Source organism: Trichechus manatus, unplaced genomic scaffold, assembly GCF_000243295.1.
Source record: "Trichechus manatus latirostris isolate Lorelei unplaced genomic scaffold, TriManLat1.0 scaffold00043, whole genome shotgun sequence".
Lineage (NCBI taxonomy): Eukaryota > Metazoa > Chordata > Mammalia > Sirenia > Trichechidae > Trichechus > Trichechus manatus.
The window spans coordinates 7,435,453-7,462,680 of NW_004443979.1; the positions used below are offsets into that span (position 1 = coordinate 7,435,453).

Consider the following 27,228-nt stretch of genomic DNA (forward strand, 5'->3'; position numbering starts at 1 on the left):
GTTATTTGCATAAAATATGGTTCAGCCTCGGAAACCCTATGGGGCAGTTGTGCTCTGTCCTACAGGGTGGCTATGAGTGGGAATCGACTCAAAGGCAATGGGTTTGGTTTGGTATAGTTTGTTGCCATGTCTATGTAATCTTGCTGACGCTAGGTTGTTGAGGGCAGGGCTAGGCCATATTCATCTTTGTAGCCTCAATTCCTAGCATGGTTTTTGGCACACGTGGGTCACTCAGTAAGTGATGGCCAAGTGCAGGCATGCATAAATGCATATTAAGTATGTGGTAAATATTATGGGTATCCTAGATTTAGACCCTTATTGATTACTAGATCCTGCTATTCAATCTTGGAGTATTTCTAATAATGTCGACTACTAGAATTTTTAAATGCATTTATGTAATTCTACCAGTTTTTTTTAGAAGTTTATTTTTATTCCTTGGCATTGTGAGAATAACTATTTTATGACTTTGAGCAGGATACTTAATTGCTCCAAGTCTCAGTTTCTCTTAACCCATAAAACTTGAGCAATTCTACTTGCCAATAACCTAGAACAGCCTAGAGGCAACACAGCAGTAATAGTTAACAGTGAGGGTTCTGGAGTCAAGCTGGGTGGGTTTTAAATAGCATTTACTAGTTACTCACCTTGAGCAAACTACCTAACTTCTGTACCTCAGTTTTCTTGTCTATAAAATGGGGATAGCCATTGTACCTAATAATATTTAGATTATAAAGTTTAATGGAAGTGATTAGAATAGTGTCTGGCACATAGCAAGGGATCAATAGATGTTAGTTATAATTACTGGTAATTGTGAGGGCCTAACTATGAACAGACAAGATCCACAGAGTAGTGGGAACACTTTACAGAGACTGCATCAGAGATGCACTAAGCAACCATATGGATAATGATACCTCAGAATTGTGTTGAACTTTATATATTTTCAATATTTCCTATTGTTTCTGATCTCAGACACCCTATAAAATGTTTGAGAAATGTGATAAATATTAATAAACTATGTTTACATGTCTAGAGTCAATAAAATCAGTATTTAAGTCTATAAAGTGAAATACCCTTGTTAAAAAGAAAGTCAGTCTGTCCTTTGCATTAGCCTGGAATACAAGGGTAACAATGAGGTATCTGGGAGAACTACAGTTATTGACATCACTGACCTATAAAAATATCCCATTCTCCATGACATACACCACTCTAGTACCCTTGTTTTTATATAATTGCTTTTACCAAAAGCCTTTCAATTTCAAGTGCTCAAACGAGAGTAATTCATATTTCAGATAATCTGCCAACGAGGAAAACTAATTTCAAAATATTTGATCATAAAAGTTGTCCTCAGCTTCTACAGAGATAATTTAGTCAAATAATATCTGATAATCTGAAAGCAGTCTTAGCAGGAAATTGCTGGAGACTCCATCTAAGCAATCTCCATTTGCACTTATATAAATATACTGAAAGTGTAGGAGACTTTGACAGCCTGCCATATGTGATTTCATCCCATAGCCTACCTATTCTACAATCAAAAGTTATATCCTTTGAAGCATTGCCAGAATTACTTTACCCCAGTAGGTATGCTAGATGTGCCCTTTAAAAGCCATATTATTTCTACTCTGACTAGTTCAGGGTAGCATCTGCTCAACTAAATTCCTTTGAAGGTTAAAAATAAAATAGCCTAGTTCTTCCAGGCTCCCCTCCCTCCATCCCCACCCTACTGCTTACAACAAAATGTCCCGTGTTGACTGCAATGCAGAGAGCACACATTTTAAAGGCAAAGGAGCCTGAGAAATCACCCCTCCACTTTACACTATAAAGAAAAATTGAGATCCAGGCTACTCCAAGGTTACTTGGCCTGATTAGTAGCAGAGGTAAGACCAGAATCCAGGTGCCCTGGTTCTCAGGCCAGAGCTTTCTCTCTCGCTTCTCCAAAGACTGAAAGTCTAATAGACAAGAGGAACAAACCAGAAACTGACCACAGGAACCACCACCAATGGAGTGCCTTGATTTTATCAACAGAAAGTGAATGCTTGGATTTCATCTCCAGGAAACACTTGCTTTTTAGAAATAGTCATCCTTGGCACTCTCTCTCCTCCGTGCTGCTGACAGCTGCAGTCCGTTCTTACACTGTTGTGACTTGGAAGCTGATGCCCCCAAACATATCAAAATTAGCAACATCGTGATTTAGGATTGTCTATTTTCCCCTCAGCTTGCTAATCTATGCTTCTTTTATAATTATTTTAAAAGGCACTATCTGATTTCCTGAGCACCGCCCCAGGTGTTCTCGGTGATAATGAATGGATAAACATATCATCCAGTGTCATGGAGCAGTTGTGACATTTTAGAAATATCTTCAGTTCAATTCCTCTAATTTCCATGTATGCTATACCCAAGGTTGCGGGCCCGTGTTTTTACTAAAGAGCTGAATGAGTCCCAGTAATTGCATGATTTACTTGTCTGCTCAAGTGAAAAGGTTTTGAAATGTAGTGAAATGGCACAGTCCTTTCTTGGTCTTTGCAAACCCCTGCGATGTCAATTTTAATTAATGAACTGGAAAAATTATGTTTCTTTTCTTTTTTTTATTTCAGGGAATTGGTTCCCAGTCTCACCTATTATTTTGCTTGAATTTGCATCTTCTGTCATAAGGGATGTGCAGACTTTTCTAATTCACATAGATATATAGACAGGCCATCACAAGCACGCAAAATCTCTGCTGCACACAGTCTGAAGTAATCCTGGACAGCTAGAATAAACAGTCTGATCATGTTCCCGTGTCCAGATGATCAGGTTGCAAACAACATTCCCAATACACCTGGCAACCAAAGCAGAGGAGATTCCATGCTTACCAGGAACAGTGAACCCTGCTTGCTCTTAAAAAGTTGCATGCCAACAGAATCTTATTTGCCATGTACTTATTTCTGATTGATCTTAAAATGGAAAGCCTCTGAACCCTTTAGTTTCTGTACCTCTCTCCCTTTCCTTCACCCCCTTTTGCTTGTGTCAAGTAGATAATGATTCTATGCATGGACATTTAAAGGCAAGAAAGGAACCCACCACTTAAAGGAATATTTTGTAATACAAATGATCTTCATTTAGTCATTTTGCAATTTTGCTAGTCTTAACGTTTCTTAAAACATAGCAAGCCTGTACATTTCATAGGAAAGAACCAGATTCTAGCTAACGCTACCATTCCTGCTTTCTGGAAACATTTCTCTGTGTCCCCCCTATATACACCCAAGCACATTTTTTTGTAAATGTTCCTTAAGCTCCTAATAAATATCAAGTTTAGCCTTCAGGGACTTTCATTAATCAGATCTAAGCATTTAATAAAGCATAGTAGGTACAAAACACCTGAAAGTCAAGCCAGACTACAGAATGATAATGAAACTCAGAGGTTCATATAACCATCCCTTATGTGTATGCTTTTCCCCAGTCGAGAGGCAATTTTCTACAGCTTCCTTGGCAAAGCATTCCTAAAAGGGAGTGCCCTGTGTCTAACACAATGCTCCCACTGTGGGAGAGAAGGCCAAAAGGGAGAGAATTGATTGACATAAAGCTTGCTCCTCCAAAATCTAGATTCTCTGATTCTTCACCTGACATCCAAATGCTATATTACTGACATACTTCCAACATTAACCAGACACCATGCCTGGCCCACAGGTATTCTGTGTCACATCTACTGAAGGCCTTAAATTGTCCGGAAAATGTCCATATCTCAGGTAACTTTTTTTCCTTCCCGGTGAAAACTTCTTTCTGCGTACATTCTCTGGCTCTTGAAAAGTTTGCATCGTTATTGAAAGCAATAGATTTAATCTGCCAGCACATTAAAAATTAACGGCATCAGAGAAAGTTTTTGTTTTATTATTGAATGTGGTAAATTTGCTGCTGCAAGAGGCTGAAAGGGGGAGGAGACACCCAAAGAAAAACCTGGGTTGCTGCTTTAGTGAATCATTTTGGTACTTATTTATAGCAGTAGATAATGCAGTAAGCATGAAAACCAGAGCAGAGAAAAACCAATGTTTTCCGTTTATACACATATGTAGGCATGTGAATAGACATATATTTACACAAATACACAGCAAAAGATGCTCTAAATCATTGGAACAACTGTTATCAGTCTCTTTAAAAATGACTATTTAGGAAAAAGAGATTGCATCTTTTGACTGTCACCCAAAGGAGGGAGGGAAAAAAGAATGACAAAAAGCCACAAGGCATTTTTGTCTAAAACTGGCATCAATTTTCAGGTTATCAGCCTAGTTCTAGAACTTATGCAAAAATCTAAAGTCAACTTCCTTACTATATTCCAACTGAAATTATCACTGAAATTGTTGCTGTATTACTGCTGTCATGAAAACCATGTCTTCTTATGTAAGAGCTAAACCCGATATAGATTGAATATGTGTGTGTAGAAATGAAATTTGGATTTCACATGAATTTAACGATTTTATGACCTCCTTCCCAGAAGGTCAAGTTATTTCTTATTCTTCATATGAGCACTTTGCATTTGCTCATCACTCTCATAGGGTCCAGGCTAACTGGAAGGATAGCTGGCTTAGGTATAGAGGTATTATTTTGCATATATTGCCTGCATAAGCACCACATTATAGACAGAAATTATCTTTACTTTCCAACTTTGCATAATAAAATAAGCCATTAAATTAAAATCATATAGAAAATACTGCTTGACAGGCAAAGACATGTACATTACTTTCCAGAAAACCGGGGACGTTACATTGCCAATGCCTGCATGAATAATACATGGGTTAATTCAGAAAAACACCGTTTCATTATTTAAAAATGAATAAATTACGGACTTAGAATGATGACTAAATTTTCTTCTTAATCTTACTTTTGCTCAGTGCTCTACTTCAAAAATGAATCTGGAAATGCAGTCTTAGCCACACAAATAAAACAAGCTAGCTCCTTAAAAAGTTTTTTTTCCCCTAACTTAAGATTTCCTGATCCCATAAAATGCAGATACTCCATTTTCTTTTTTCCCTTGCTCATATTGCCTCCAGAAATGACAAGCGATGTAGAAGGTCTTCAATTTATACATTTGAAGCTGGTGAGCCTATCTTTTATTGTCCTGAGATTCTGTGATTCAGTCTAACTAGAAAAGCTCCCTTTGCATACAGACTTCCTGTGTTTTAGCCTCACTGCCTGATAAAATATGTTCAAAGGAATAAATAAGAAGAACACGATTCTCATGTACAAGGACACAAATTTCTTCCGCTTTCTTCCAGAGATTTTGGTCTACTCTGAGGACCTGTTAAAAATCAGTCCCATTAGGGGACTGCTGAAAGCATGGAGGAGAGAAAGAAATGCACCAGTAATAAGAAATTAATTTGGAGTTAAAATAAGTAAAACATCCCCATGCCGCGCGTTTAGGCTGAGCATAAAGTGACAGCCAGCAGATTATTCTACCGATTTCTAATGCTGGAAATTCGGATGGCATTTACTAGCATAACCTTTCAACTCTGAGCACATCAATAGAGGCCGACAGTGGCTTGAAATATGATTCCTTGCAGATAGCATATCCTCATTCATCTGACTGTGCTGCTCTGTGCTCCATTGCACAAACAGCGTCTCACCCACTTCTGAGAGCACACTAATAAAAAAGGCATCAATTTTCAGCTCTAGTACTACTGTGATCTCTTTATATGTTCGACATCCAACATTAAATTAAAATGCTGTTATAAATCCTACTTTCTGAATCTGGAATGAGTGTTGGGTTTTTGTCGCATGAGACTGCAGCAAATCTTGTCAAAAGCAAGGAAGCACGTCTTGTTCACTCAGAATTAATGTTGTGGATGAAAGAAGGAGGTAAAAGGGGTTGAATATGGTGAACTGAGGGTGTCAAAGGCAGTGGAGACTGTAGCTTCAGGGGGCCAAACCAGGCAGGGTATTTGCTGCTTTCAAGAAGTGGCTAATCAAGAATTGTAATTATCAACGACAAGCTGTGTGGAAGGAAGATTACTGATAAACACACGCACACACACTTACATATATATCAACAGAAAATTTCTAAACAGAAAAAAATGGTCAATTATTCCTCTCTGGCATAAAATACTTTCTAAACACCAGCGGTCCTAAGGAAGCCTGTGGGATTATATCAAATCTCTGGAGTCGAGGCTTTGACAGGGCTTCAAAGCCAAACAGCAGAGTGATGTGGTATCTGGGTCTAGGTCATTGTCACATAATTTTAAAGTTCTAAGAGGAATATCTAGAATCACTGGATGATGAGGGGGATGATATTCTACGAAACTTGCATGTATGAATTAAGACAGCTTGAGAATCTTTTTTTGTGCAATATTTATAGGGAAAGAAAAAAAAAAAACCCTCCAAGTACAAGAAAAAAAATGGTTAGGTTTTTCCATTTTGCTAAAGATGGGAATAGACTCTAAGAGAACATTAGGGAATGTTCCTACTCTTCTGATAAAAAAGATGCCTGCCAATGTAGGTAACCCCCTAAGAACTATGCAAACTAAAATGTAATAGGGGCTGCAACAAAGATACAGAGTGCAGACCTATGTGCTTCTGCCTGGCTCATTCATAATTATGGATGAAATAAAGAGGAGTGTTTGCCTATTTGGGAGGGCGGGGTGGGAGGAAAAGGGGGAAGAGCCGCAGTTCAATATCTGGATCGAACAGAGGAACTTTTTCCCTGAAGGATCCTGCCGGGAGGAACCTTGACATGCACAAAGTCAGAACGTAGACAAAGTTGCCCTGGTGAGAACGATAAGGTCACCCGTGGGATTGCTGAGATTATCTCTGTCAAGCACTCGGACAGCATGCAGTCAAATGATGCATCATGCAGTCATTTTCGGGGGGGAAAAAATCAATTTCTTCACCAGGTCGCTATTTGCTTTTCAAAGTGCCCTTGTAGGCCTTCACCATCAAGCATTTATCAATTTAAATGTTGTAAATTGATAATGTGCCACTGTGCCTTGTACTGTTTCTGAATTATTTTGATACTTATATTTTCTCAATAGTCTCTAAACCCTCAGAGCCTCCACATTCAAATGGACATTTTTTGTTGTTATACCAAGAAGTGATAAACTTTTTATGATTAGTATAAGGGAAAAATACAGACTTCCTATAAAAAACAAACAAACAAGACCACAATAACAACCACAAGCTGCAGAAAATTATATTTTCTTTTTTTTTTTTAATTTAAATTAAGGTTTTGCTTATTTGAAAGACTTTTAAAAGGGGAGGGGCACAAAGCAACTGATACTTGGAAGGTTGCATGCATTCATTTATTGAAGGGACTCCAGTTATCTCAGCCATGAATAAATTTAAAACACTAAACGGCACAAGTGCTAACACTTGGCTCCATCATTCTATTCCCTCTGCTCTGTTGAAATAATACCTCCCCCCTCACCTTATATTCCAGCTCTCTAGGATGTGATGATGCCAAATGAGTGATAACTTGTAAGGAAAGCTAATGTCTTCTTTTTTTCACCCTACTAAAGAAATATATATCTTTTACAAGCATGCAAGTGAGGGTATTAACCACACACTAACCTTAACTTGATTTGCATTGAAAAACAGAATGGAAGAGTTGAGGCTTGCACTTTGGAAAAGCAAAAGAAAGACATGGCAGTTGCAAAGCATCTTTAACCTCCAGTGATTTATTGGCCCTCAGCCAAGTTATCAGGGGAATCTAATTCTTCTTTATTATTCAAATAAACCACATTTGGCACCATGGCTCCCTTTCAGAATAGCTTCATAAATAGACTGAGCTCTGTCATTTATTTGACCTTGTACTTGTGTGCGGTAGCTGTAATTTTATTTGCCATTCTATATAACAAATGCAGAGAAATCTAAAATATGGAGATGAACAACAGGATGGGGAAAGGAGTTCATGGTAAATATATCTGCATAGCTTAGAAAAAATAAAAGAGCAAATTTAAAGCAACCATTTACCCTTTTCACCTTCACCTCTATTAGCTCTTATTATTATCTGCAGCTACCCTGCCCTTTTGAGCAAGCTGCCTTGAAACAAGCCAGTTTGTAACCTTGTCTGCAGCTACTTTCTGCCTGGTTTACAATAGCAAGGAAATATCTTATACGAGGGTGGGGACTTGGAGAGAAGAAGGGAAGTGACTCATTATATGCATGCTGGGCACTGGAGGCAGTGGGGGGTGATTAGAACGCATTTCAGGAGCGGGCTTAGCTAGCATGGATGGTATTTTCTAATGACATCACAACCATGAAAATCTGTTAATTTCCCAGTTTGCACTAGATCTCATTTTTGTTTTAAATGGGGCTCTGTGTTAACTTGAAAACATTTTGCTAGCATATGTGTACATCAGGATCATCACCTCTCACCTCACTTTCAAGGAAAGAAGTTTTCAGGAGATACAAGTCCATTTTTATCCTCTAGTTGACTGACACCCACATCCTCTGCCACTGGCAACTAGAATGCTGACTCTCATCAGGATATAAAAGAAAATGCGAGGTTTGAATGTGGATCAGGGAAAGGTAAATTAAAACCACACAAACCACCAAACTAGTCAATGCTATTGTGAAGCCTGGATACCAGACTATCACTCTTGAAATGATCTTTGGCATGCCAGCAGGTGAGGGGTTAAAGCGCTGCTGCCTGCTTATGAGACTTGCAAATGGATATTCATGTTTGTTAATCTGGGTTATTACAGCCTTGCTGTGAAAGTGGGCTCCAAGGAAAGCAAATTGATATGTCATAATCCACATGTTAGCCGCAATAGAAATATAAAAATAAAGACCTATTTTCAGATTTGAGTTCCAGGAAAAACTTTGCTTTCCTTAAGAAACTGCTATGCTTCCCTATTGTTGAGGGTTGACTCTATTTCCCTTTATGCTTAGGTTACCAGGAAGCTCATAGCTAAATTTGAAGCTCAATTAGACTATTTATATGTCTTCTAATAAGCTTATTTGTATTCTCTTACTACATGGTGGTTATAAGAGATTACCTATTTTTTGTTTGTCTTTTTCCCCTGATTTCCTAGTTCTATTTTACCATTATTTTTATTGTATATATTTATAGAAGTTATTTTGAATCCTTTGGGGAATGAGGAAGTCAACAAATACTTCTGAAAGTTTCAAGTCTTATATCAACTAGAAATGCTTATTTATCATGTAAATTCCCTTGTAAATTCTGGGGTGATTAAACCCCTTACAGGTTCAAAGAGGTTTAATAAAAGCTGGCTACAAATCACTGCAACATTTCCAGTGATCAGGAACCTGCTCTATTTGCTTCCTTCGTTTTCGCTTCTGCCTATTCCATGACAGCTAGAGAGCAGAGTCATCCTTAGCAGCTCGGAATGCCATCATCAGGTATAAGAAGTAATTTGCTCTCTAGGCAAACTAAACTCAGCATGGCTATTTGGGGATCTCCCCTTAAGGTAAGGCCTCATGTTGAGTACCTGGGAATCAGTTTTATTCCTTATCCAAGTCAACAGTGCATATTTCTAAAAGCTGAAAGCACTTCTTGGATGTTAAGTTAAATATGTAACTAGCACTGCTGAGGAGGTTTGGACATTATCCTAGTCCACTTCATTCCCACTATCTTAACAATGTGAGAATACTTTACGGAGAACCACAGCACATGCACACCTTGCACACCAGGCACTGGTATACTCAGTGGAGCATGAAGGAAAAACTCAGCTCTGCCTGTCTCTATTGCACACTACGCAGCAGTGCTCCGTAGTTTTCCCTACTTTCTTTTTTTGTGAGCCAAAAAGGAATCCTAATTCTTCTCTAAGCATAAGCCATTTAAAAGCCACCATATTTATTTACACATTGAAAGAAAATAAAACGGAGGAAGGAATATCTTGAGAGTTAGAATTGCAGACACAGCTACGCGATGACTAACAAACTATGCCATGCTCACAATGTTCCTCCACAATTTCACTGAATAAAGTCTTTGATGACACAGTTCCACAATGTCTTTATTTAAGAAACTGTTTAAAAAGGAAAGGAGGGACTATGATTTTACAGGCTCCTTATCACTGTCTATGATTCTATGGAACAATCACCTAGCCAATGCTGTAGAACAGGAGCACTTGGTTTGCATTTTAAAAATTAAGTTTAGTGTGGGTGAGTGTGTGTGTATTTGCAAAAGAGAAAATGCTTAATTGAATAGCAATGGGTACATTTTACATTGTATGTCACCCATGAGCACTCCTACCCCAAGTGAGAAGGGCCATTAAGAAACTTGGGAAGGGTTATATCTCAGAAATCTCAAGTACCGTGTTAGGACTTTAAACCTTAACTGGGTTGGAAACCCTTTCCCAACATTTTAGCTTAGAATTTTCCCCTCATGCTTTGGGTGTTTAGAAAACATACCATGATCTTATCATATTATTTTCATGTTAACCCAAAACTATTCTTAAACTTAGGTTTTGAATTCTAAATACATACACTGATATATGTAAAAATCACTTTCTACTGATTTACCCTTAATGTTTCCATTGCATAATGCTGCCATGAGTGTTCTCTGTCTCATATCTCATAGCCCCTACCTGCATACTTGACCAGTTCTGCCAACACCAAACACAGGAGGAGGCAAACAGCACGTTCTGGCTAGTCTACCCTCAGATTAGTCAATATGCTGACTATTGGCTGGCACTGTAAAACACATCACATACAAAAGCAGGGACTGACTGCACAGAGGTTGCCAAATACTGCACCATGTCTACATAGCTGCTTTATTCTGAAGAAATCTCAATTATTTGTCTTAGATTTTAGGAAACGATTGGCTCAATGCTATAGTAGAGAAGCAATGAAATAAACTGCTCTTAAGGAGAAACCAGCACAGGGTTAAAGCCAAATTTTTCTTGAACAGATGATATTTCAGATGGCCACACTATTCCAGATGCATCAATTTCCTTGAAAATCCAATCCATATATGTGCATATGCTGTGCTGGCAGGAGGACGGACTGAAATGGCCAAAACCCAAGAGCTAATATTCTTTTGGCCAGAATAATGCAATTATTATTTTCCTAGCTATCAGTCTAAGCATACAGAGCCATCTGTTATGCAAAGCAAACATACACATCTCAATTACAGAAAATGCAGTTGCCTTGACAGAATTTGGATTACACCACTAACCAGGGCTGTAAAATGTCTTTTGAGCTAGTATATAATGGATGCTTTTCAGGAGTTCCCTAATTAGCATTTACCTGCTTAAACTAATTATTCATCCTTCTTCTTTAGTGGCTTATTAAACTTCGTTGGATACTACACACAGATGAACATGGGCACTGCAGAACAACAAACAGTGGTGTTTCCAGTTCTATGCAGTATTAATAACATGGTGGTGCACCAATTTCAAAATTGGAGATTCTTGATACTAGGTCTCAAACAGATTACGATGAGGCTTAAAGTCTATTAAAGGCTATTACAAAACCAGAGATTTCAATGAGATACAAGAATATTAACATCGAGTTAACAATAACTCAGTAGTCTATCATTTGGCTTGCTAAAGTCCACATTAAACAGAAGTACTCTACACACTACAAGCCAATAGCTTGCATATTCTTCAAGGAAAAGTTAATAGACCCTTGTTCGGATTTTCAACAGTAAATAATCGAATTTGGCAGTATTTCTCCTCTTCCCCCAACCCTCCTCAAATGTCAAATACCTCTCTTTATTATTTTCCAATGTCTTTCTTGATTTAGCAATTACCCAGCAAACTCACTAGCAGCCAAAAGGTTCCAGCCATACTGGATGTCTCCTCAGAGCTGTGCCAACACTCAGAAGCAGTGAGTCTAGGGTGGGCCTTGCTAAAGAGAGGAGAGACAAATCTTATCTCCATCTTAGCTCCAAGGGGCAACGGAATGAGAGGCAGATTATCCAACTTGGCAGATCATCACACACATACAAAATCCCTCTGACTGAGGCTGTGTTTCCCTCGTGCCAAACCACCAGATGCAAAGGGTCAAACTTAGCCCATCACCTATATGGGCACAAACACCCAGATGTGCAAGCATTTTTATGGAGAAAACATCTGGATAATTAGCTGAATTGCAAACTTTTCTCCAGAATATTTTGGCATTCTGTAGATGCAGCCTACGTCTCAGAATCCTATGGAACTGAAAATTTTGTGTTCAAGGGAAAGATCAAGAGTTAACATGCAGGATTTTGCCCCTTGCTCTGTCCAACTTCGTCTTCTTTTCTTTCAACCTCTGACAAACATGTGTCAGTAATTAAACTGCAAACAATGAAGGGCTATCTCATTTTATGAGATTGTCTTTCAGCATTAGGAAGCATTTGCAAAGGCAGCAAATATAGCCTTGCTGGAACCCTCCCTGCAACACATTTTAATGGTCTCTTTCAGCATTTCTTGACTCTAAATGACTCCCTGTCTTTGTGTCAGCTCCCAAGATAATGCAGGGTACTCCATAAACATCCAGTAATAGGACACAGGGGAAGCACTATTAGTGTGTCCCTCTCCTACCGGGCACAGAGGTTTCAAAGTTCAAAACAACCAAGGGAAGAAACTTCATTTGTTCTTAATAAATTAATAATGATCTTGGGGGGCAGAGAGGGGGCCTAAAGTTTTTGAGCACAAGTTTATTCCTAACATTCAATAGTGACACACAGGCTTCTCACTTCCTCCATGAGACAAGTCAAGTAGAGCCATTGAATAATAGATTTGATAATTCATGCTAAACCGAATATCATGCAAAGAAGAAAACGCACAAGGCTGAGGCAGCTTTCACAATCGCTATAGAGAATCTAAATTGTTTTACTTACTTGCGAGAGGCCTAGGTAGATAGAGACTGTTTCGGAAATGTACAAAAATTTTCCTTCTTGATTTAGTGCAAATACAAATCCATCCAGGGACTGCAGAAAAAAAAGATATAAATAGGTTAATAAATACATATGATGATGCATTAATGAATAAGGTAGCCAATACAAAGTGACACATATTGAATTTAGGGCCACTTTTTTCTTCATTGTTTAAAAAAGTCTTAAGATCTTTTAGTATTGCACTATACATGAACAAATTAAAGTCCTGAAGTAAGACTAGGAGCTTGCCTTTATTTCAGGGACTTCCTTATGTCTTTGTCATTATGATCACGATACATTACATTCTTGTATAAAATAGGATCATGCTGATTTTATGAGGCCACCTTTATTTATTTATTTATTGTGATTTAGTGGTTACTGAGATTAAATTAGCAAGATTCTCCATTAAAAAACTGAATAGGAATGGAAATCATAATGAAGAGAGAGAAAAGGGTTTCCTATATGAAGAGGAAGTCAAATCACCACTTAAACTACGATGGACATCAATAATTTGCTAATTAATAAAGGATTATGCCCTCCTTGCTTCCAGCGCCCACTGTGTCAGAACAGAAAAAGTCAACACCTTATGGGTGAATGTTTATTGGCTGAAACCTTACCAACTGTAATCTTTCTTTGCAAAACTCTATATCAAAGTTTTATTGTGATAGATCTAGTTTCTACTACAACTCCTGAAATGAAAACAAAAGAAGGAGGGGGGGATGAAGGATGCTACATATCATCTGTAATGCCTGAAACCTTAGTCCACTTTCCAAATGAAGGGCTGCCATTTTCAGTTTGATGAACGGTGTAAATCATCCTGGGCTTCAATTGCAATAGACCACTCAAATTGAGAATAAACTTGTTTCAAATTCTTGCAATCCAAGTGCATTTTATACCCTCCATTATCCTCACATATTTTGCTTTTTATTTATTTTTTAACAAGGCAGGGGGCAAAAGTGCTGCTTGCACAGGAAAAGAAGTTTTAAAAATTAGTGGTATTAACACAAGCTGTAAATCTGGAAACACAGGAAATCCACACTGGGCAAAAGCTATGTGGAAACACTAGATTCATGGCATAATTCTTAAAATATAGAAACAAGGAAGAAGCACATGAAATTCGGTAGGAAATATGCACTGCCTCGAATCTAACCCATAATTTCAGTCTCCTAAAACATGAACTTTTTTGGAATATAGATATATGTATTATGAAATACATGCATGCAAGTGTATATGTAAATATGTACGTATATGTGTCTATGTGTCTATATATATTTAAATATATATATGAAATTTGGATTTCCATATTTCCTGACCCGTTTTCACTGTGGGTGGGACTGTTAGTGGCACCCACACCCCTCCTCTGATTTAGTAAGTCCTAAAAACAATTCAAAAGTCACACTGCATTGCTCTACAAAAAAGCAAATTACAGGATAAATAAGCTTTTAGTAACGATAGTTTAGTAATACTGGCTTATATTTATTAAGTGATACATGCTAAGCAGTTTACATGAATTGCCACAAGCACCCTATAAGGTAATTATATTATCTGCATTTTATATATCAGGAAATTGAGGGTTAGAGAGGTTATGCAAGGTACCTGCCCTGTCCCTAGTAAATAATTGAGTTAGGTTTTGAATCCTGACAGTAGGACTCAATAAACTATACTGCCTTCCATTAAAAAGGAAGACTCTCTAATAGATACGTGTGAATTAATGAAAAAATAAATCTTCATAGCATTTCTGAACTTAAAATATCTACACTAAGGGGGCAGCCTATGGCTTCTTAAAAATTATCACTTGTTTTTGAATTATTTGTTCAAATGACAGAATCCTATCATTAGGGGCAGGAGACAAAGGGGAAAGGTAATGGAATAACAAGAGAGTTCATTAAGTCACTTCCATAACAGGTCACCTGGTTACCTTTGCCCTGTAATATCTGCTCTGGAACCATTTACGGCACAGAGAACAGAGCACTGCCTAAGAGTGCTGAGCTCTTTATATTTGACACAACTACCAGACCTTGCTGGAGCCTTGTCAGATACAACCTCGCAAACTTAAAAGAATGTGGTATGGCGGAACCTCACTTTGAACCAGTGCAAAGGGGGAAAGAAAAGTTTTCTTTCAGAAGTTTGGGGAAGATCTCATTTCAACATGTCTTCACCTCAAACACGATGTCTCGTTAGTATGACTCATGAGGATTAGGGCCCTCTTTCTTTTCACCTTCCCTACGGAGAAAAGGGTCTTACTAGGTTTTCCATCCAACCTAATAGCCACAGGCTGGCATATAATCACAGGGAATTGGTCAGCCATCTTCCCAAACCTTTGACAACACAGAGAAAAATCACAGGAGAACTTCTGTGGGGGCAAGTGACAATTGGAAGGTTGGTTGGGGAGAAGAGATAACAATTGTTGAAACTGGTGTACAGATAATACGCTACAGTTCAAATCCTCATTTTACAGGTGAAAAAACTCAGGGGCACAGAGAGGCTAAGTGGCTTATTCATTCAGTGTCCAACTAAATGGAATTTTTCAAGGGTGGGGGAATGTCTTATCCATCTTTGTCTAGCTGGCATAAAATAACTGATCAATCAAGACTTATTAAACCTAGTTCACTTCTAAGTCCAATGCTCTTTCTCTTATATCACACAGGCTAGAATGACTAAGAGGGATGGGAATTATTTTCTCCAGGAATTCTGTTTGTGGAGCTATTAGATTATTTGCAGATTCAAATGCCACTTGATTTGTAATATAGCCTTGGAGAGCTCCTGATATTTGCAAGATCAGAGTTAGACTGGATTCTTTTATAGTCCTCCAAAATACACAGTGCTATTCCTGAATAGATGTGCCATTTGCCATCTAGCTACATCTTTTACTTTCTCACTAAAGGAGAGTATGTTTTTAATATTAGGTCCTATCTCTTGTATTTACTAAAACATGATAGGAAGTTTGGGAACCACAGAAGGGAAAAGGAATGTATGGAGGCTAAATATCAGATGCGATTAAGCAGCGGCGATCTAAGAGCTGGCCAGTTTTGTTTGGCAAAAACAGAGGCTTCAACACATGTTCCAATTTCCTGGTGAGATTAAAATGAGGCTATGTCTACATGACACAAAGACATCCAGTCAATTCAATCAAACATATCAGCCAATTTGGGGGGTGGGGGAGCGGTGAGAACTAGTTAGATCAGTTGTTTGTCATCACAGAGGTAGAAAACAAAAAGGAAAACTGCTTAATTAACCCTATTTTCACTTTTATGCTCATCATTTCAATTCGTGTGAGACAAATATCCATAACTCAGGTTTGACCACCCTTCTAATAAAGAAAGGGACATAGTGGATCGGCAAGGTCACTTAGCCATTATCTTCTGATCCAGGGTCGTGCCTGTCTACCATTTGCTATGTTTTGCTGCTTAGAAAGGTATTAAGAGTAGCATCAACATTGGTTTAATTTGGGTGTCTCAATTTAAACAGGTGAGAGAAGGAGGGAAACATTCAATCAGTTAATCTCAGGGAACCGAATGTGATTAATCTGAAAGTTCTGTAGAATTTTTTAAAATTTTGAAATGAGAAAGCTATTATATACTGTTCTGTTTCAGTCACTGCAGGCTACTTTTTAATTTTTTTTTTTTTAACTGCCCACTGTTTTCAACAGGCACCAATTAAGATTCTGAGGTCCAAGGGTTAATTACATCTTCTTACCCACTATGTAGAACTTTTTGATTATTAACTAAGGTTGGATTAAGATGAAAAAGAACCTACACAAATGTTAATGCTAGTCTCTCCTCAAGAAGATTTATTATAAAGCCGTGCTGAAATCTATCTGCTTTCCTCAAAGCAGATGGAGAACAAAATCTTAGAAGAAACAGTAAAACAGACGTTTAAAAGGCATGCAAGTATCTGATTTATCAAGACAGTTTTCTTATTACTGAAAACAGTTCTAAGCCAGCCAGACAGGGCTGATAGAAGATTTCCTTTGTCACATCCCAGTAAGTCTATGAGGGACACATGCAAGGCATGAGGCTCGGATAAAGAAGTCAGGAGCTACAGCATCTCTGAATAATAATGCCTGTAATTATAATTTATATCCTCTGACATCAGTGTAACATATAAAGTGTAAGGCACAGTTTCTTAACCCCAAAAGCTGAGTGCCTCTAACAGTATTTGTCAAATGATGAGGTTATTTCCTTGCAGGGTATAAAACTAACTATAGCATCATGATTGAAGGTATACTAATGTTTAATGCATTGTGCTAAATGGATTTATATTTGTCAAAGGAGTTTTGTCTCTGCCCTTTCTTTTCTGCATATTCAGAATCTGCAACCAAATTTCACAGAGTGAAATCTTATTATGGTGCCCTTACAGGGGCAATTCTCATGTATATAACTACTCTGAAATTAGCGTTTCTTTCTTCTACATTCCAACGCAGAAGGGGGAAAAAAATCACCCAAACTCTTTTCCTATGACCTAACTCCAGTTAGAGTGAAGAATTACCAGTAGGCTAGGTTATTTTAATGACAGATTATTTTAAACTAAGCCTTCGCCATCTGTTCCACCCCCTAATTATGAATGCAAAAAGAACATATTTCACAATTACATCAGTAAAAAAGTAAGATATACGTGATTTAAATGCATGCATGTGTTCCTTGTCCAATGCACCATGCATCGGTGATGTACTACTAATTCAGGCTCAGACTGGGGAGCAAATATTCATCCATGATACAGTATAATCTTGGACACACTCAACTTTCCTCCAAACCCAGAGTTTTTCACTGTTAGGACATAGTGCTCTTATGACAAGAGTAGAATTATGTATTTGAGCACAGTCCTTGTTGGGCATTAGAAATGAGCATTTGGTAACTGCTAAAAAGGCGTTGCTGTTAATAAGGAGAGGCTCTATGGGAAAATAGCTCCTGCTACATAAGCAATGGGTTAGAAGCGGGAATTAGAGAGTCTTTTCTTGAACCACTCCTCTATCCTCCCAAAAGAGCCTGAGTGACTAAGGTAAACAGAAAAGAGGCTTGGCTTGGAGAGTGAGGACAGGGCTCCAATACCTATCTTTCCACTCTATTTTGGCAACAGACAAAAGAGTTGGAAAGAAAAAAATGTTCCTTAAATTTTTTTGCCTTTTGATACAATAACACTTGGATAGAGTTCATTAAAATGTCTTATTTGCCCTCTTACCACACTCAGGAGGTGATGCTCTACTCGTCACGTATGCACATGTGGACCCCTAGCAACTTCAAGGAGAATCTGGGACTGTGCCCAAAAGTGCCCACATGTATCTGTTCATAGGGAAGAAAAAATTCCCCAAATTTTGCCTTTGCAGTCTGAGTTTGGACAATCGAATGCTGTGGCAGAAACAAATGTTTTATTTTTAGAACTAGGACTCAAAGTTCAGTATATTTTCTCAAAGGGGGTGAAAGCATACATCAAAGGCTTGGCCTTCAATTTAACTCTTAGGAATCTCTCAGAGCTTTCTGTCTTCCTTATTTCTTCCTTTGCCTCTCCAATGAGTCAGTAACACAAAGGATAAAATGAGTTTATATTATGGAGTATGAAAAGCCAAATGTCCCCCAATCACGCCAAACAGAACTAGTTAGGCTGAATTTGACCATTTCCCCAGTAATGAAGAATTCCAGAACAACAAACTGCAATCACCGCTAAATATCTTTCCAAGAGTTTCCTAAACGTGTTAAGCCAAACATCTTGGGTGAGAAAACAGTCCAGAGAGGCGCAGACAGATTCTTCAGTTCTTTGAGGAGAGGTACCAGAATAAAAGGGGAGATGGTGAGCTAGTGAAATGCTAAAACATGAAAGAACAAAGACACCTGGCTTTCTGAGCAAGCACATCAGGTTTTCCTTCTGCTCATTAAAATTCCATTTTGTGGGAACTGTGTATCAAAGTGTTGACCTTTTCTCTCTGGGATGCTAGTTCAAGCCTTACATCCAGGCTTGAGGGATGTAGATTTCTTGATATGAACACCCAGCCAATTGGACAACAGGCTCTAGTATAAAGACAGCATGTGGCATTTGGTGGAATCACAAGCATCTCTGAGCCACCAAGGGGGACATGCAGACACCACATTATCTGTGGCCTACCCTTGGGGGACTGGGTCTTCACTTGGGATGTACGTGACCACGTGCTGCTCAAAACTGCCTTTGCCTCAAACGTAGGATTCTAACTACTTATATTCTAAAGCACAAAAATTCACCGGAATGTTAAAAAGTCTCCCTTTTGTACATGTGGTATATTAATTTACTGAAACATAGGCCCTTCAGAATTCAGGGACTAATTCCTTATTGTGCATCTTTCCCTTTGAATTCAGAGTTCTCTTTCAAGTTAAAGGAGAATTCCCAACTTGGCAGGAGTAATATAAACAGTACACCGTACTGATACTGAAAGCCCTAAAAAATGTCACTGCTTTGTTTTGGCTAGACACACACGGTGTTCGGTCACTCACAGGGTTCCAGGTGTCTTTTGAGTTGTCTGCATTGAACAGAATAACACAAAGAAGAGAACAGATACTAATTGTTTATGTGACATCCTATGGATTAAAGACTACCTGAAAGTAGTGAAAGGTCTTCATTATGCTTTATAGGATGTTTTAAACAACGCACAGGTCACACAGTATTCACCGTAAAAGAGGGAAAAGCAAAGGAATCTGATCTTTGCTTGGCAAATTACATAGATCACATGTGAGATAGGTATCCTACTTTATGGATCAGGAAACACAGGCTCAGAGAAATGAAGTATGTTGCACAATGTCACACCCCCAACATGTGGTAGAGCTAAGAAAGAAGGATCCTCTGACTGTTTCTCTTGCTGCTGCTGGGACTACCCGCTGAACACTTTAGTTGTTCCACACATTGGCATAGCTCTTCCAAATCTTTGCTTCCTTTAGTCTTCCTTTCCACATAAGTGATTCTTGTGCTGCTTTTTAAAAGAAAATTCATTTGCGGGATCCAAGACTAAGAAAACAACTAAAGTAGAAAATTAATTTTATAAAGACAAAAAGCCCCAGGACAAAAGGAGTTTCTAGTGTAGGATATCCTGAACACACGGTGGGGGCCCTGTCTGATATCATCCATGTCCATTAAATTTCCTGTAATATACTGTCATTAGGAAGGAACAGGTATGAATTGCTGGAGTTTGTAAATGTGCAGTCAAAATACCAACAGACCTCAAAGAAATTTCCATGCCTTGTAGGAAGGTGCTAGTTTCTAAAAGTAGAAAGGGAGCCTCACAAAAATAATTATTAGGAGGGCACTGCACCTGCTGACACAGGACTTGAGCACCACATGTCAGCAGGCCAGGAGGCTGGCCCACACTCTAACCTCATTTCCTATCCCATAGTTTTTCACTCATACTTAGGGTTTCTCCCCCCTCCTCTCTGAGACTATATATACCATTTTATATGGAAGTCAATATGAAGATAGATTGACTTTACAGAAATTTATTTTACAGTCATGTTTACTTGAAAGTACTTCCTCAATGATATAAGGGAACCTGGATTGCTGTTTCTGTTCTGGTTGATTATGATATGACATGACTGTTTGCTGGGCAGTGGGTGACTTTAAAAAAAAAACAAGCTTTTTAAAAGAAAATAATAAACGCTTTGTACGGGTATTCCTTTAGGTAAAGAGTTTGTGTCAGGGGTAGTAACAATGATTAAAGTATCCTGTAATGACTTTAGCATATTAAAAGACCATTTAGAAACCTCAGATATTAATCTGGTGCATTCATATGAGTTTCATTTCTAGGAACACTTTATTTGTATCTCTAGGGAAAAGGTATAAAAAAACATTTGTAGTGAGAGGAACTTGATTGTTACAAATGTAGTTTAGAAATTCTAGCTGGAGATAATGCCTGAGCCATGAAAACCTTCAATTTTCATCTCAGGAAATCATTGTGACTAGGTTCTCTGCTCTTTATTTATCATTTATATAATTAATAATTAATTTTTACTAGACCCACATACAGCTATAAATATGATGGACCGATAAGAGGCAGTAACATTTGGTTCCTGAAATCCACAATTTTCTGGGTCCTGCATTTACAATATTGAAATCTCTGTATTGGTTTTCTGTGCATTCCAAATTCTTTGAGGCTGTGTTGTTTCACTGCAGCCTTAGCTGCAGAAGTTAGCTCCCTACAAAGCATAGATAAACATTTATGTGAAAATCAATTATTCTGATGGAATGGGGAGCCTGGTCCTGAATGATCTCACGATAAACAGCTTGGTTTACCGCTTGCTGTGGGTCTCTGCTGCTTTGCCAAACTTCTACTTTCATTTCACAGTTGGCCATTGAGTCTAGGTGAAAAGGACCAGCATTCACTGCTTATCCACAGAGCTCTCATCCCATTCAGGGCCCCAAGGAAATTTTTCTGTTTTATCCCCATGTATCTAACTACTTAGCACATGTGAAGTGAAAGAAATGTTAGGGATTTTTACTGTTTGCTAACCTACTTGCATATATCCAAAGCGTAAAAACTAATGCCATAAGCAATCTTCAGAGACACTTCAAAGCACAACGACTCAATAAGTGACGTTTGCTCAGACCACGTGCACTAACAAAAAACCAAAGCAGCTGCCATCAAATTGATTCCGACTCATGGTGAACCATATGAGCTCCACACAGTTTTTAATGGCTGTGACCTTTTGGAAGTAGATTTCCAGGTCTTTCTTTCCAGGTACCTCTGGGTGAATTCACACCACCAACCTTTCAGCTGCGATTTTTGGTCTTGGTAATTTTGTGTGATGAAGACATTAGTAAAGGAGAGAACTAGGTTCTGGTATTCTCCACTGACTTACTAAGGTGATTTTTTTAGTGTGAAAAACGAGATTGTTATTTCCTTCTCTTTTTTGATCCTACTTCAAAGATATCCTGACTGAATGCAAATTCACTGCCATCACTAAATACGGCTTGGCCATTTTATTATTTGAATTTCTGGTATGAAAAGATGCAGTAACCAAAATTTCAGTGACATTTAATGGGAATAATAGGGCTGAGGTTGTCTATAAAGAAGCTAAGTGTAAATAATAACAATAATAATAACAAATGCACAGATAACATCTGAAGTGACTACCTTGAATGTAAAATCAGATGATCTGGACAAGGCAAAGGACCTACCTAAACTGTGAAAACTATTGGGTTTGCCACCTCTGTGTCTTTCTAACCCACCACATCAGGCAGCAAAATGATATACTCAACTATTTTCTGTTTTAACTACTTGACTGATAAATAATCGCTGTGATTATTTTTTTACTTTAAAAAAGTACATTAAATTTGTTATTTTAAAAAACAAACATTCAACAGGTGTAATTCTGTTTTTTCTTGAAGTCAAAGTTTTTACTAGAATAAGGCAACATGGATGTCAAAGGGGAAATTGGGTTCAATCCATAAAATGCCACTAAATAGTTAATTTTTCAGGAACAGATCTGTGCTATAAATTTTGAGATGCCTGGACACTTGCTTAAAATACTTTCTAAAGGTGATTACGTATGATCTTATAATTACCAAACAAGGGTGGATCATTTCTTGGAGCTAACAGTGCCGCCATGAAAATTTCCCTGGGCAGACAGCAGCTGTCAAAAAGTTTTACCCAGAAATGGTCTTAAAAGCTAGAGAGCAGCCATCTAAGATACATCGATTGGTCCCAACCACCTGGAGTAAAGGAGAATGAAGAACACCAAAGTCACAAGGGAAGCATTAGCTCAAGAGACAGAAATGGCCACATAAACCAGAGACTCCATCAGCCTGAGACCAGAAGAACTAGATGGTTCCCGGCTATCACCAATGACCGCCCTCACAGGGAACACAACAGAGTCCCTGTTGGAGCAGGAGAAAAGTGGGGTGCAGAACTCAAATTCTAGTAAAAAGATCAGACTTAATAGTCTGAGACTGGAGGAACCCCAGAAAGCATGGCCCCTGGACTCTGTCAACCCAGCACTAAAACCATTCCTGAGACCAACTCTTTAGTCAAAGATTAGACTGGACTGTGGGACATAAAATGATACTTGTGAAGAGAGTACTTCTTAGCTCAAGTAGATACATGAGACTAAAAGGCAGCTCCTGTCTGGAGGTGAGATGAGAAGGCAGAGAGGGTCAGGAGCTGGTTGAATGGACACGGGAAATCAGGGGTGGAAAGGAGGAGTGTGCTGCCACAGTTTAGGGAGAACAATTAGGGTCACATAACAATGTATGTATAAATTTTTGTATGAGAGACTAACTTGAATTGTAAACTTTCACTTAAAGTACAACAATAAAAGAAAAGAAAAGAAAAAAGCTTTATCCAGAAATAACCTTTCCTTTTCCTCCTATCCTGGGGTGCCATCATCACACGTGATCTCTCCCTTTCCTGGGTTATTCAGGGAAGTCAGAGGCCTGTAACTGACATCACAGACACCTGACAAAGAACGGCAGATTTTGCTATTTTGCTTTTCCCTAAGCAACACATACCATTGGCTTGCTGGGCAGGTCTAATTTACTGTGCGTTTTGTCTTGGATTATTTGGCACAGGTTTCCCCAGAATGTCGTATATCTACTTTAACTGTACAGGCCATATCACCTGACACACCTGAGTAGTCACTAGATAAAGTGGTTTTCAGTGACTCAGGGCCATGTGGTTTACCAAAGCAGTAACAATCGTAACATCCTACACGAGACTAGCTTTAACAATAATCTAGGGTGTGAATGAACTACTCAAATGCACTGATGTATCAATCCATAGTAATTCTGAAAGAAATCTGCAGTCTGCCATATTGATAATTCACTCCCTAGAAACCTTGAATCAATAGTCTCAGCCTAACTCTAACATGCGTGAGGATCCATTTACCCATATTTTGACTTAAATAGCTAAAGATATGTTAGAACAAAACCATTTGAAAATAGATATATTCCATTATTCAATGAGTTTGATGAATGGCATTCCAACTCTCAATAACTACTGGACTTTTGAAAATTCTGTTTAGTCTATAAAATTTATAGTGGTTTCCACCATATTTACCAATAATACCTTCAACCACCAGCTGTTACTTCCCACTTCATCTTTCTCAACCTGCTATGTCAAAGGCATCCAAATTGCCAATGACAGTAGTATAATGGGGTAAAGCATATTAAGTTCCAAGACTGATTTCTCACTTGGCCCTCTGCCTGGTTTCTTTTAAGGGCTAGGCATGTGCACGAATGGCTATTTTCATGACTAGCATGAAATTTATCTTAGCTGTCTGCAATCACAACACTACAAGATGGTCAACTTCACTATTAAGAAAATTTCCCCGTGTACCTACCACACAAACTCTCACACAAGCTTTCAGAATTAATCTTTTTTTTTTCTTAGTGAAGAAAAATTTAAGATAATAATTTAAGAAGGATAAATTCCCATTATAACTGTTCCTTAGACACAACTAAGAACCTAAATGAACACCAATCTCTCCACAAACGACAGTAGCCTGTAAAGGAGAGGAAATGCAATGTTAGATGATATCACCTTGGAAACCACAGTGCACAGGCTGGGGATCAACAACTTCTACCCCACTTCTGTGTGCTCATTTCAGTCCTCTTTTCATTTTTCTCTAATTTATTTTTTCCTCTTCTTTTTATTTCACTTTGCTTTTTGGTTAGCATTTTGCATTCATTCATTTAGTGAAAGAGGTGCTGATGGCTGCAGGCATGGTGTGGCAGTGGTGCTATGTGTGTACCGTCCTTCACAGCCAATGCTCCTAGCAATCCTGCTCTGAATGTGTTTGTATGTGTACCTTGGGCAGTAAAACAATTCTGAATATGTCTATACATCTGACTCATGGGTGTGTAATGATGGCTGATAAATTGTAAAGACCAATAGTGGCTTCAAATTTGTGTAGGCTAGTGCAAATTTTGTGTGTTTAAATATTGGAGATAGATTCTTTTTGCCTCCAATGAGATTTGTTCATTCTCTAGCCTTGACCTTTTCCAACAAGTAAGATTTGTTTTATTGTCTTGCTTGGGGGCTTCTCCTTAGTAATAGGATGACCTACTTTAATTTCTACTTAAATGTTTCACAGGCTGGAGAGTGACTTCCCCTAAAGGACTGAGCCCCTAAAGGCTCAAATTGGCCTCTGAGCCTTAATGGAGGACTTTTACTCCAAAGCAAATAAAAAAATACATTAAGGGTTTTACAAACACAACCTTAAGCTTTTATCATTTTCTGTATGCTCTTCTACTCTCATTACAGGTAACCATGCTTGCTTAAGACATCTGCTGCTCCTCTCCACCAGATTTTTATCCTTTTCTGGTTCTTTCCTGCCATGATAGGCACCTTTCAGGAAAGTGTTGGCCAGTATTATTTTACCTTTTTCTAAATTGCACACAGACTAGACAGGTGTAAGGTACTATATGTTGACAGAGATCTCCACAGTTTACCAACATTCATTATTTCACTTAAGCTGCTGAGGCCAAGACCGCAATTCTGAACAACCAGCATCATTATCAGTAGTCTACAATGTAATGAGTCCAGTTCTTTCTCACAGCTCAACAAGGTATAAGTAACACACCTTCACAGACAATGATCAAAAGAAACCTCTTCCTTCACGGCCTTCCAAAAGGCAATTCTTCCTTACAGAGGAAGGAGTCCCTTTAGTACACTGAACAATGTCATTGCAATTGAAATTTCAGTAACATGACATGATGTAAAGCCATCATATTTAACAGGGTAAAAGTCCTTGTTCCCAAAGGCTTACTACATAGAGTAAAATCTACAGGTTCTGCTATGAATCATTTATGCTTCTTCAAGGCTGAAATCTTTTGACTTATAGGGATGCAAACAAGAGAATGGTGGATTTAGGTGTTTATCCAACAACTTTTTGAAAGAAACATATTCGTAATGGCCCCTTCAATATATTAGGAAGTTTGAATGGATTACTCAAGAGATATATAAGCTTCCACACTTTAATTACAGAGAGCTGTCAAGCAGAGGGAGTACTTGAGTACTTGAGGATGTAGCTGAAATATTAGGATACCTTCTATCATTTTTCTGGATAGGTCAGTTGACAACAGGATTGCTCACATAGTAACAAGCTGAAGTAGTTTAAAGAGAACGGATCCTTTCACATTTCTCCTGAGGATCTTTCCAAGGAAAGAAGGAATCTGGATATCATCTAAGTCCCAGGTGAGGTACCAGAAAAGGCACAGAGACAGATTCCTGGCCTGGTTAAGAAGTATGGGAAAGGAGATGACCAGCATCAAAGAGCCTTACAGGAACCCCAAAAACAAGAGGAGGAAGGAAGAAGTCATGCTTCAGACAAATGGACTACTTCCCAGAGCAGAGTGCCTGGATTGCGATCGCTGCTAAGGGGCCCCAGCTCTAGCTAATAGCAGGAAGGGCCTTGATTCAGTTGTTGAAAAAATGCTCAGATATGGGATATCCTGCCAGAGGTTCTAGCTCATGGCTCACACACCTGGTACCATGAAGACCTCTCTCAAGTCTACTCTTTAGTCATCCTCAACAAGGGAGGCATGACTCTGCCAGAAAGTCCCTTGTCAGATACAGAGGGACTATACGATATGGGGCAATAGTAGATAAGACAGGACAATGATGGCCTTATCTCATCAATTCCTTCAGTGAAGATAAGAAGTTTGTATGGCCAGGGATGAACAAGTTACATGTACAGCTCTTCGAGAGGCAGCATGGTGTAGTATAGAAAAACACATCAGCTCTGGACTTGAATACGCCTAAGCTGGGAACTTGACTTTTGCAACTTCACAGTTTTTCCATACAAAAATATAAACAGCAAATCTATATATTATTTATTCTACTCAATAGCATTGTTGTGAGATTTAGAATTAATGCATGTAAAAGTGCCTACTGAAAAAATCAAAACCAAACCCACTGCCATCGAGTTGATTTAGACCCATAGCAACCCCAGAGGACAGAGTAGAACAGCCCCATGGAGTTTAGAGCCACATCACTTAACCACTGCACCACCAGGGCTCTGCCTATTACATAGCAAGTACTTAATAAATGACACCCAGGATGGTTATTATTTGACATGGAACCTTGTTTTAGGAAGAGTGCTAAGAAGCATGGGTTTTACCTGATTGCAAGGAGAAAAAACACACTTGGAAGAAGTGGGATAAACTACTATATTAAGGGCAGTTAAAGTACATTAGTTATGGAGTTCCGGCAAAATGGCGCTCTAGGCAGAAGCACCACGCCGTCCCTCCACAACAAAGATCCGAAAAACTAAGCCGAACAGAGAATACAACAATCCTGAAACCCTAAAACACAATGAAGAGATAAAGAACTCAGCCAAGCACCAAATGGAGTGAGAAAACTGACAGAGAACGGAGAGTGAGGAGAGATTCATGTAGAGGTCCCCTACCAGCTAACGCAGCACGGATCCACCATCTTGGACTCCTATCGGAGACCAGCAAACGGGGGTACGAGAAAGCAGCCTCTCGGAGTGTCCAGC

General features: G+C 38.6%; 1 protein-coding gene across 2 annotated transcripts in view; it reads right to left on the reverse strand.

Annotated features, from left to right (window-relative positions):
• The window catches only part of NPAS3 (neuronal PAS domain protein 3), a 1,017,265-nt gene that overhangs the window by 266,124 nt on the left and 723,913 nt on the right, over positions 1-27,228 (reverse strand). For both annotated transcript variants that reach the window (XM_023731480.1, XM_004376526.2), the window contains one exon: positions 12,746-12,835. In XM_023731480.1, the coding sequence (XP_023587248.1) occupies positions 12,746-12,835 (90 nt within the window). The remainder of the gene's footprint in view (positions 1-12,745; positions 12,836-27,228) is intronic.